Below are 12,434 nucleotides of genomic sequence, written 5' to 3'. Positions count from 1 at the left end.
ATGAAGTATTATAGCCTCTTTTAAACACAGAGCATGAAATGATGAGCTGTTGAGTAATAAATATGTTTTATATATAAATTATTAGTGCACAGTTCTTTTGTGTTCCCTCCCCCACGTGTCTTAATTTGGGTTCAAGTTTCAGGTGCAAGTAATTTATTTGGAAATGCAGTAAATATCAGAGGAGTGGAAAAGTGAGATAGGGAAAAGAAGGATGATTTAGTGAACCAACTACAACTGTGGGCAATTGGAGTTTGATTCTGAGGGGAAAGGGTATAGAACACACACTTCAGGGTGATTCTACCTGGGATCTAGGCAGCTGGGCTATGAGTCATTGCTGGAGCCTGCTCTCAGGGAGTGTTCATTCCCTAGAGTACCCTAAGGCCTGAGGGACATGAGCAGGGTATGAAGGAGTAAGTTACCCGTGCTTCCTGTTTCTATTAAAACAGTAGACAACATGAGCCCCATAGCTTTAACTTTCCTCTTTCCTTTGCCTTTTTCTACCACATCTTTACCTGTAGGTGGCTCAGGGCTCAAATCTATCTTGCCTTGACTTTTGTGAATCAGCAGGCACCTTGTTTCTGATAATGGCACCTAGTGATCTCGACTTCATGGCAGGGTAGCTGCGTACCTACATGTGTATTTTCTACTTGGTTTAAGCTCCTTGAGAACCCAGGTATTACCTTATATATCTTTGTAAACACCAGAGTGCCTGGCATATAAGTGCTTGGTTCGTGTGTAATTAATGAATTTTTCCCCCTAACTATTGACAGTAGGTAGTTTTGCCAAACAGGCTGTGACAGAAAAGCCTTTGGGCTGCTGAATTCCAACTTCCTAACTTCAAACAAGATAGTGTCATAAACTGCAGGGAGTTACTGGATGGACCCTAAGTCAAGACAATGAGGGTTCATCTTTTCTTTTTTTCTTCTATTTTTAAGGGAAAAATATTTAAGTATATTGTAGTGATAAGTACATTAAATTGTTGTGTAACCATCATGAGCATCTATCTCCAAAAGTTTTTCATCTTACACAAGTGAAACTCTGTACCCATTAAACACTAACTCCCCTCCCTCCCCTGCCCCTAGCTCTTGGTAACCACCATTCCACTTTGTCTTTATGCATTTGACTACTCACTTACTCTAGGAACCTCATAAGTGGAATCATACAGTATTTGTCTTTTTGTAACTGGCTTATTTCACTTCGTATAATGTTCAAGATTCATCCATGTTGTAGCTTCTGTCAGAATTTCCTTCCTTTTAAAATCTGAATAATATTCCATCATGTGTATGCACCACATTTTGTTTATACATTCATCTCTTGATGGACACTTGGGTTGCTTCCCTCTTTGGCTGTTGTGAATAAAGCTGCTATGAACATTGTTATATAAATATCTCTAAGAGATCCTGCATTCAGTTCTTTTAGCTATATACCCAGAGGTGGAGTTGATGAATCATATAGTGATTTTATTTTTAATTTTTTGAGGAACTATTTTCTGTTTTTTGGATAGTAACCATCCTAATGAGTGTGAGGTGGTATCTCCTTGTGGTTTTGATATTCATTTCCCTCATGATTAGTGATGTTGAGCATCATTCTGTGTGCTTATTGGCCATTTGTATATGGCCGTTGTACATTTCTTCTTTGGAAAATGTCTGTTCAAGTACTTTGCCCATTTTTAAAATCCTGAGGTCTTTGGTTTGTTTCTCTTGTTGAGGAAACTTTTAAATTGAAGTGTAGCATGATTAGACTTTGAGTTTCCTTATTTTCAACATACTTATGTAGTGACTTGTCACACAACCGTGAGCCAGCAGCTTAGGGACTTTCAGCTCCGATCTGGCTTCCACCGTTCCTTCACAGAGTAATCATAGAATCTTAGAACTAAAGGAGCCTCAGCGGGTATCTTAGACTGTTATGGCTGCCATAACAAAATACCATGGACTGGGTGGCTTATAGTTTCAGTTATTACTTTCTCACAGTTCTGGAGGCTGGCAGTCCAAGATCAGGGTGCCAACCTGATTGGGTTCTGGTGAAGGCTGTCTTCCTGGTTGCAGCCTGCTGACTTCTCACTGTTTCCTCACATGGTGGAAGGGGCTAGGGAGCTCTGCCGGGTCTCTTTTACAAGAGTGCTAATCCCATTTATGAGGGCTCCACCCTTAAGGCCCAATCACCTCCCAAAGGCCCCACCTCCTAATATTATCACATTAGGCATTAGGATTTGAACATGTGAATTTGGGGGAACACAAACATTCAGACCATAGCAATGAGCAACCAGATGAGGAAACTGAACCCACTTCTTTTTCCACTGTGCCCTGAGCCAAATCACCTAGCCCCTGTGGATAGCATTTTCTTCATCTTTGAACATGAGTTTCTTTCCATCCTTTCTCATGTTATTACTAGTGTTTTGAAGACTGGTAAATTGATTTTTAATGATTACAAAGTATTTAGTAATGTATTCATTAGGCATGAGGTTGTGTATATGTTGGACTTACACTTTTTGGATGTTCCCAGTGTCATTTTTAAGTCAGAAATTTTCTTTTTCTTTTCCTAAATGGAAATGCATTTCTTTTATTTATTTATTTATTTATTTATTTATTTTACTTTTGGCTGTGTTGGGTCTTCGTTTCTGTGCGAGGGCTTTCTCTAGTTGTGGCAAGCGGGGGCCACTCTTCATCGCGGTGCACGGGCCTCTCACTATCGCAGCATCTCTTGCTGCAGAGCACAGGCTTCAGACGCGCAGGCTCAGTGGTTGTGAATCACGGGCCTAGTTGCTCCGCGGCATATGGGATCTTCCCAGACTAGGGCTCGAACCCGTGTCCTCTGCATCAGCAGGCAGATTCTCAACCACTGCGCCACCAGGGAAGCCCAGAAATTTTCTTTAGAAAGCCGTAGGCCTTTAATTTTCTAGGGGAATAAGCAGATGGGACCAAAAAGCAGGAAGTAATGGTGACCTAAACTTAAAGCAAAGTGCTTTTGTTAATCTTTGGAAATAAATGACCTCTCAGAATTGCTCACTGGTTGCTATTAGACAGTGCTCTTATGAGTCCTAATCTGGCTTAGTGTCCTCTCTTTCTGAGATCAGGCAGTTTGAAGCTGCCTCATAAAAGGGGATTGCTTATGTCTCTGTCATTAACTCATAGCTCGGTTGGCAATGGCTTCCTGCTCAAAGATGTAGATGACAACAGGGAAGTTCAGGATGCTTGGGCTTGCATAAAAGATCTCTGGGAAGCTCCTAAATTTAAAAAAAATTTTTGAGAGATTGGTTCAAGATGGCAGAGCAGAAAGACGTGCTCTCACTCCCTCTTGCGAGAACAACAGAATCACAACTAACTGCTGAACAGTCATTGACAGGAAGACACTGGAACTCACCAAAACAGATACCCCACATCCAAGGACAAAGGAGAAGCCACAATGAGACGGTAGGAGGGGCGCAATCACAATAAACTCAAATCCCATACCTGCTGGATGGGTGACTCACAAACTTGAGAACACTTATACCACAGAAGTCGACCCACTGGAGTGAAGGTTCTGAGCCCCACGTCAGGCTTCCCAACCTGGGGGTCCGGAAACAGGAGAAATTCCTAGAGAATCATACTTTGAAGGCTAGCGGAATTTGATTGCATGACTTCGACAGGACTGGGGGAAACAGACACACCACTCTTGGAGGGCACACACAAAGTAGTGTGCGCATCGGGACCCAGGGAAAGGAGCAGTGACCCCATAGGAGACTGAACCAGACCTACCTGCTAGTGTTGGAGGGTCTCCTGCAGAGGCAGAATGTGGCTATGTCTCACCATGAGAACAGGGACACTGACAGCAGAAGTTCTGGGAAGTACTCCTTGGTGTGAGCCCTCCCAGAGTTCACCATTAGCCTCACCAAAAAGCCTGGGTAAGCTCCAGAGTTGGGTCGCCTCAGGCCAAACAACCAACAAGGAGGGAATCCAGCCCCACCATCAGCAGACAAGCGGATTAAAGTTTTACTGAGCTCTGCCCACCAGAGCAACACCCAGCTCTACCCACCACCAGGCCCTCCCATCAGGGAACTTGCACAAGCCTCTTAGATAGCCTCATCCACCAGAGGGCAGACAGCAGAATCAAGAAGAACTACAGTCCTGCAGCCTGTGGAACAAAAATCACATTCACAGAAAGATAGACAAGATGAAAAGGCAGAGGGCTATGTACCAGATGAAGGAACAAGATAAAACCCCAGGAAAATGACTAAATGAAGTGGAGGTAGGCAACCCTCCAGGAAAAGAATTCAGAATAATGATAGTGAAGATGATCCAGGACCTCAGAAGAAGAATGGAGGCAAAGATTGAGAAGATGCAAGAAATGTTTAACAAAGACCTAGAAGAATTAAAGAACAAACACCTAGAAGAATTAAAGAACACACAAACAGAGATGAACAATACAATAACTGAAATGAAAACTACACTAGAAGGAATCAATAGCAGAATAACTGAGGCAGAAGACCGGATAAGTGACCTGGAAGACACAATGGTGGAATTCACTGCTGCGAAACAGAATAAAGAAAAACGGATTGAAAACAAATGAAGACAGCCTTAAGAGACCTCTGGGACAACATTAAACGCAGCAACATTCTCATTATAGGGTCCCAGAAGGAGAAGAGAGAGAGAAAGTACCTGAGAAAATATATGAAGAGATTATAGTTGAAAACTTCCCTAACATAGGAAAGGTAATAGCCACCCAAGTCCAGGAAGTGCAGAGAGTCCCAGGCAAGGTAAACCCAAGGAGAAACATGCCGAGACACATAGTAATCAAATTGGCAAAAATTAAAGACACAGAAAAATTATTGAAAGCAACGAGGGAAAAACGACAAATAACATACAAGGGAATGCTCATAAGGTTAACAGGTGATTTCTCAGCAGAAACTCTACAAGCCAGAAGGGAGAGGCATGACATATTTAAAGTGATGAAAGGAAAGAACCTACAACCAAGATTACTCTACCCAGCAAGGATCTCATTCAGATACGACAGAGAACTCAAAAGCTTCACAGACAAGCAAAAGCTAAGAGAGTCCAGCACCACCAAACCAGCTCTACAACAAATGCTAAAGGAACTTCTCTAAGTGGGAAACACAAGAGAAGAAAAGGACCTACAAAAACCAACCCATAACAATTAAGAAAACGGTAATAGGAACATACATATCAATAATTACCTTAAAAGTGAATGGATTAAATGCTCCAACCAAAAGACACAGGCTCGCTGAATGGATACAAAAACAAGACCCATCTGTATGCTGTCCACGAGAGACCCACTTCAGACCTAGGAACACATATAGACTGAAAGTGAGGAGATGGAAAAAGATATTCCATGCAAATGGAAATCAAAAGAAAGCTGGAGTAGCAATACTCATATCAGGTAAAACAGACTTTAAAATAAAGACTTCCTGGTTACAAGAGACAAGGAAGGACACTACATTATGATCAAGGGATCAATCCAAGAAGAAGATATAGCAATTATAAATCTATATGCACCCAACATAGGAGCACCTCAATACATAAGGCAACTGCTAACAGCTATAAAAGAGGAAATCAACAGTAACACAATAATAGTGGGGGACTTTAACACCTTACTTAAACCAATGGACAGATCATGCAAACAGAAAATTAATAAGGAAACACAAGCTTTAAATGACACAATAGACCAGATAGATTTAATTGATATTTATAGGACATTCCATCCATAAACAGCAGATTATACTTCTTCTCAAGCACACACGGAACATCCTCCAGGATAGATCACATCTTGGGTCACAAATCAAGCCTCAGGAAATATAACAAAATTGAAATCAGGGCTTCCCTGGTGGCGCAGTGGTTGAGAGTCCGCCTGCCGATGCAGGGGACGCGGGTTCGTGCCCTGGTCCGGGAAAATCCCACATGCCGCAGAGCGGCTGGGCCCGTGAGCCATGGCCGCTGAGCCTGCGCGTCTGGAGCCTGTGCTCCACAACGGAAGAGGCCACAGCAGTGAGAGACCTGCGTACCGCAAAAAAAAACAAAACAAACAAACAAAAAAACGATCTGAAACCTATGGGATGCAGCAAAAGCAGTTCTAAGCGGGAAGTTTATAGCAATACAAACCTACCTAAAGAAACAAGAAAAATCTCAAATAAACAATCTAACCTTACACCTAAAGGAACTAGAGAAAGAAGAACAAACAAAACCCAAAGTTAGTAGAAGGAAAGAAATCATAAAGATCAGAGCAGAAATAAATGAAATAGAAACAAAAAAAACAATGGCAAAGATCAATAAAACTAAAAGCTGTTTCTCAGAGAAGATAAAATTGATAAACCATTAGCCAGACTCCTCAAGAAAAAGAGGGAGAGTACTCAAATCAATAAAATTAGAAATGAAAAAGGAGAAGTTACAACAGACACCGCAGAAATACAAAGCATCCTAAGAGACTACTACAGGCAACTCTATGCCAATGAAATGGACAACCTGGAAGAAATGGACAAATTCTTAGAAAGGTATAACCTTCTAAGACTGAACCAGGAAGTAGAAAATATGAACAGACCAATCACAAGTAATGAAATTGAAACTGTGATTTAAAATCTTCGAACAAACAGAAGTCCAGGACCAGATGGCTTCACAGGTGAATTCTGTCAAACATTTAGAGAAGAGCTAACACCCATCCTTCTCAAACTCTTCCAAAACATTGCAGAGGAAGGAACACTCCCAAACTCATTCTATGAGGCCACCAACAGCCTGATATCAAAACCAGAAAAAGATACTACAAAAAAAGACAATTACAGACCAATATCACTGATGAATATAAATGCAAAAATCCTCAACAAAATACTAGGAAACGGAATCCAACAACACATTAAAAGGATCATATACCATGGTCAAGTGGGATTTATCCCAGGGATACAAGGATTCTTCTGTATAAGCAAATCAATCGATGTGATACACCATATTAACAAATTGAAGAAGAAAAACCATATGATCATCTCAATAGATGCAGAAAAAGCGTTTGACAAAATTCAACACCCAGTTAGGAAAAAACTCTCCAGAAAGTGGGCATAGAGGGAACCTACCTCAACATAATAAAGGCCATATATGACAAACCCACAGCAAACATCATTCTCAGTGGTGAAAAACTGAAAGCATTTCCTCTAAGATCAGGAACAAGACAAGGATGTCCACTCTCACCACTATTATTCAACATAGTTTTGGAAGTCCTAGCCACGGCAATCAGAGAAGAAAAAGAAATAAAAGGAATACAAATTGGAAAAGAAGAAGTAAAGCTGTCACTGTTTGCAGATGACATGATACTATACATAGAGAATCCTAAAGATGCCACCAGAAAACTACTAGAGGTAATCAATGAATCTGGTAAAGTTGCAGGATACAAAATTAATGCACAGAAATCTCTTGCATTCCTATACACGAATGGTGAAAAATCTGAAAGAGAAATTAAGGAAACAGTCCCATTTATCATTGCAACAAAAAGAATAAAATACCCAGGAATAAACCTACCTAGGGAGACAAAAGACCTGTATGCAGAAAACTGTAAGACACTGATGAAAAAAATGAAAGATGATACAAACAGATGGGGAGATATACTATGTTACTGGATTGGAAGAATCAGTATTGTGAAAATGACTATGCTATCCATAGCAATCTACAAATTCAATGCAATCCCTGTCAAATTACCAATGGCATTTTTTACAGAACTTGGAAATGGCATTTGTTTACAGAAAAAAAAAAACCTTAAAATTTGTTTGGAGACACAAAAGACCCCAAATGGCCAAAGCAGTCTTGAGTGAAAACAATGGAGCTGGAGGAATCGGACTCCCTGACTTCAGACTATACTACAAAGCTACAGTAATCAAGACAATATGGTACTGGCACAAAAACAGAAATATAGATCAGTGGAACAGGATAGAAAGCCCAGAGATAAACCCATGCACCTGTGGTCAACTAATCTATCACAGAGGAGGCAAGGATATACACTGGAGAAAAGACAGTCTCTTCAATAAGTGGTGCTGGGAAAACTGGACAGCTACATGTAAAAGAATGAAATTAGAACACTCCCTAACACTGTACACAAAAATAAACTCAAAATGGATTAGAGACCTAAATATAAGACTGGACACTATAAAACTCTTAGAGAAAAACATAGGAAGAACACTCTTTGACATAAATCACAGCCAGATCTTTTTTTGATCCAGCTCCTAGAGTAATGGAAATAAAAACAAAAGTAAACAAAAGTAAACAAATGGGACCTAATGAAACTTCAAAGCTTTTGTACAGCGAAGGAAACTACAACAAGATGAAAAGACTACCCTCAGAATGGGAGAAAATATTTGCAAAAGAATCAATGGGCAAATGGTAGTTCTATGTTTAACTTTTTGAAGAGCCTCCATACTGTGTTCCACAGTGTCTGCACCATTATATAGTCCCACCAGCAATGCACAGTGGGTGCCAACTTCTCCACCTCCTCACCAACACTTTTTTCTGTTTGTTTGCTTTTGGTAATCGCCATCCTAATGGGTGTGAAGTGGTACCTCTTTGTGGTTTTCATTTTCATTGCCATAATAATCAGTGATGTTAAGCATCTTTTCACATTATTGGCCATTTGTATATTTTCTTTGGAGAAATGTCTGTTCAAGTCCTTTGCCCATTTTTAAATCAGGTTGGTTGGTTGTTGCCAAGTTTTAGCCAATTAGCCTTTGGATTTGCAAATACTTTTAAGAGAGTTTGCTCTGTGGTGCCTTATGAATATATGTTCATTTATCTTGTTTATTTTTAAAAACCTTTTTCTGTATAGATAGATAGGTAGATAGATTATCAATCAACACATAAGTAATAAATCGATTTTTTTTTGTCCCAACAGTATATCCTTTCAGGCTCTGATGACTTCAACCTGTACATGTGGAGAATTCCTGCAGATCCAGAAGCAGGTGAGTGTATCCCAAGTATGAACCTGCTGCTAATGTTGGCTCTATTGACCTCCTGCATGCTGTGCCCTGAAAGGGCAGATCTTTAGCAGTAGAGGAAGATATTTCTCTTTTAATACAAAAAAATTTTTGGAAAGTCACCAAAGTAAATTTTAAAGTAAAAATTAGAAGCCAGATTTAGCTATAACCTTCATGCATACCCTTATCTGACATAATCATGCTCAGATTTTTTTCCTCCTAAGAACTTTTCTTTAGACTTCATAGATCTCCTTTATGTCCATTTTCCTCTCTCCTGTTTCACACTTGGAGTATTATTACCTTGCTTTTTACATGCTTTTCCTTTATTATTCATGTGCACATTCCTGCTTATGACTCTACAAACAGTTATTAGGGCCTCTGCCTTTCTTTTAGCCTCCCTGGTGATGTTAGGTAAAGGGAAACTTTCTTTGTTGATGGACAGATGTACTCCCTGGAGTTTGGCTAACCCCAGACATGAGAGAAATTAGAAAGAAATATTTCTGCTTTTGCTCTAGATGTATTCTGAAAAAGAGCCTGCTGCATTCCATAAATTTGGATCTAGGCCATCTGAGCTTTCAGGCAGCGCGGACCATTCTTCATTCTTTTTTTTTTTTTTTTTTTTTTGCTGTACACGGGCCTCTCACTGTTGTGGCCTCTCCTGTTGCGGAGCACAGGCTCTGGACGCGCAGGCTCAGCAGCCATGGCTCACGGGCCTAGCCTCTCTGCGACATGTGGGATCTTCCCTGACCGGGGCACGAACCCATGTCCCCTGCATTGGCAGGCGGACTCTCAACCACTGCACCACCAGGGAAGCCCTCTTCATTCTTGATAATAGTGTCCTCACATGCTCAGATGAGTGTTACACTGGTTGCTTCCTACTGGTAGAAAAATGTCTATTTTTTGTTCTCAGGACAGCTCAATACAGCCATCTGCTCCAGGTGATACATGGCATCAAACTGGAAAATGGCCATTGGAAAGTAATAGAGGACTGTGCTGATTATATTACACAAAATGTGTCTAGTGCTCAGAGTTTAGGAAAGTTGTTGGCTTGCCTATTGCTGAATTAACAATATTGTTACCAAACATCTGCCTTTCAAAACTTGTTGAGGCTTACTTCTGGAAACTATCCTGTTGCTGTGGTCTGGTTACCAAACAAGTTACAAAAGACCTTTTTCCCCTTCTGGAATTTGGAAAGCACGAGTGAAGCATCTTACCTTTGAAGCACAACCAGATGGGACAGCAACAGTCTATCTGAACAAAACGTGATGTTCCAGCACTAGGGATAGTTCTGTGTTAAGTCTCCCACCTCTGTAGGTCCCAGATTGATTCGCTGAGAAATAATCTTTGGGCTTAATTGTATCTTGTACCTGATCTTGAAAAGCTTTTCATTATTAAGTCAGTGTGGCTTTTAAAACAGAAAGTGGATCATCCCCTTCCCCAGGACTGTTCTCTGGAATCTTTTTCAAGTTTGTATTGAGAGAAGGGGGAAGAATTAACAGTAGTATTGTAGATTTTTTCACCTCCTGCTGATTTCTGTACTGACTTAGGGTACGGGCCACTCTTAGGCTGTCTTTATATGTAGATGGGTATGCAATCTCTGGGTTGGCAGGGACCCTCATAGCTGATTTAGGATTCCAATATCAAAACTGGGAAATGGGTGCCTGGACCTTCCAAAGATTGTATAGGCACAGCTGGTTTAAAGGAATCCATTTCTGGATTCTCAAATTCCATATGTATTGTCCTTTCCCACCTCCCCTTTTCCCTTTGTCCTTCCCCCACTTTACAGAAAAACAAACAAACAAGCAGACAAACAAAAAACACCAGAAAATCGGAAGTACTCCAGAAATTTCTGGCCACTTGAACCTTGGCATGGTGCATTGCCCTTAAGGTGTAAAAACTTCTAAGGTGCCAAAAAAGCTGAAGTATCCTTTAATCATAGGGCTATAACCCAGCCCTCCACCATCTTCTACCTTATCTTCTTATGCACTTACAATAAATTTCTCCTTTTTATAATAATTGGTTTTTATAAAACATTAAAAGTATATCAGTTTTGATCAATTGTGTTCCAGTAAGTATTGTAATGGTAACTCAAATCCAATACAGAAATATTAACACTTAGAGCCTTACAGTCACAGTAAATAAAGAAAATTTTTAATTTGTAATTATATTTTTATTGGTGAAACTATGATAGATTTTCATTAAAATATATTAGGTTGAAATTTGGGGGGAGGTAGGTAAAGTAGAAATATTATTTCAAGGAGGAAAAGGGAACGATGTAAAATTTCTATTAAAAAATAAATTGTTAGACGTCAGATTCCACGTAGGATGCAGTAGGTAGCTCCCATTGTAATAAGTACAAAAATCAAATTACAAAAACCATATTTTTAAAGATGTCAGAGAGCTGTGGTTACAAAGTCTGCTAGGAGAACTAAAGTTCAGAAGAAGGAAGAGCCCTTCTTAACTGAGCAGAAGGTGCTGGCCATGTTCTTTCCTGAGGGCATCTGTGCACAGGCTGTAGTTTGGGCTGCCATGGACAGACTCTACCAGGGTCAAAAGAAATCAGAGTTTTCGATGGCCACATGTGTTGATAGGATAGACTGGATTCTAGAGGAACCCCAAACACATGACCAGTCTTCCCTATAGGACATTTGCCAGGTGCTGGGGTTGCCCTGGGAGCTAGGGGGCTAGGCTGGAAAGCAGAATGAAATGCCCACAGTATACAGTGCTTAGGAGACAAAGTTCCCCTAGTGGGAGGGTCCTGCTCCACAGGGCTTTTTTTTTTTTTTTTTTTTTCTTTTTGTGATACGAGGGCCTCTCACTGTTGTGGCCTCTCCCGTTGCGGAGCACAGGCTCCGGACATGCAGGCTCAGCGGCCATGGCTCACGGGCTTAGTTGCTCCGCGGCATGTGGGATCCTCCCAGACCAGGGCACGAACCCGTGTCCCCTGCATCGGCAGGCAGACTCTCAACCACTGTGCCACCAGGGAAGCCCCACAGGGCATTTTGAACCTACTTGGGAAAGGATGATAAAGAGGTAAGATTAAAACTTCCAAAGAACAGAATGTTCAGAGCAGAGAACAGAGGTTTGACAGGCTCTCCATCAAAAGCCCTCAGGGGCTACACTTGAGGATGGAGCTGGGCCAGAAAGGCTGAGTGTAATATCCTACAGTCTCCTCGTATGTAAGTAGGACACGAACTTCCATTAGTGGAAGAGATCTGCAGCAAGCACCCTACAGGTCTTGCCTTTGAGACATTTGAAACCAGAAATAGACTTGGGACTTCCCTTGTGGTCCAGTGGCTGAGAATCTGCCTTCCAATTCAGGGGACGTGGGTTCAGTCCCTGGTCAGGGAACTAAGATCCCTGGGCAACTAAGGGGCAACTAAGCCCACACGCCACAACTAAAGAGCCACCATGCCACAACTAGAGAGAAGCCCTCGCGCCACAACGAAAGATCCCTCATGCCGCAGCGACGATCACGCATGCCGCAGCTAAGAACCAA

The 12,434-nt window shown here is 41.2% G+C and overlaps 1 protein-coding gene across 2 annotated transcripts in view; it reads left to right on the top strand.

Moving 5' to 3' along the window:
* The window catches only part of DCAF5 (DDB1 and CUL4 associated factor 5), a 107,996-nt gene that overhangs the window by 71,896 nt on the left and 23,666 nt on the right, over positions 1-12,434 (top strand). For both annotated transcript variants that reach the window (XM_082619692.1, XM_082619693.1), the window contains exon 7: positions 8,854-8,920. In XM_082619692.1, coding sequence (XP_082475818.1) covers positions 8,854-8,920 — 67 coding nt within the window. The remainder of the gene's footprint in view (positions 1-8,853; positions 8,921-12,434) is intronic.

The sequence above is a fragment of the Mesoplodon mirus genome (assembly GCF_964341445.2).
Source record: "Mesoplodon mirus genome assembly, chromosome: 4".
In the NCBI taxonomy this organism is placed as follows: domain Eukaryota; kingdom Metazoa; phylum Chordata; class Mammalia; order Artiodactyla; family Ziphiidae; genus Mesoplodon; species Mesoplodon mirus.
Note: the sequence above shows the minus strand (reverse complement) of the source record. Positions and strands in the feature narration are given on the sequence as shown.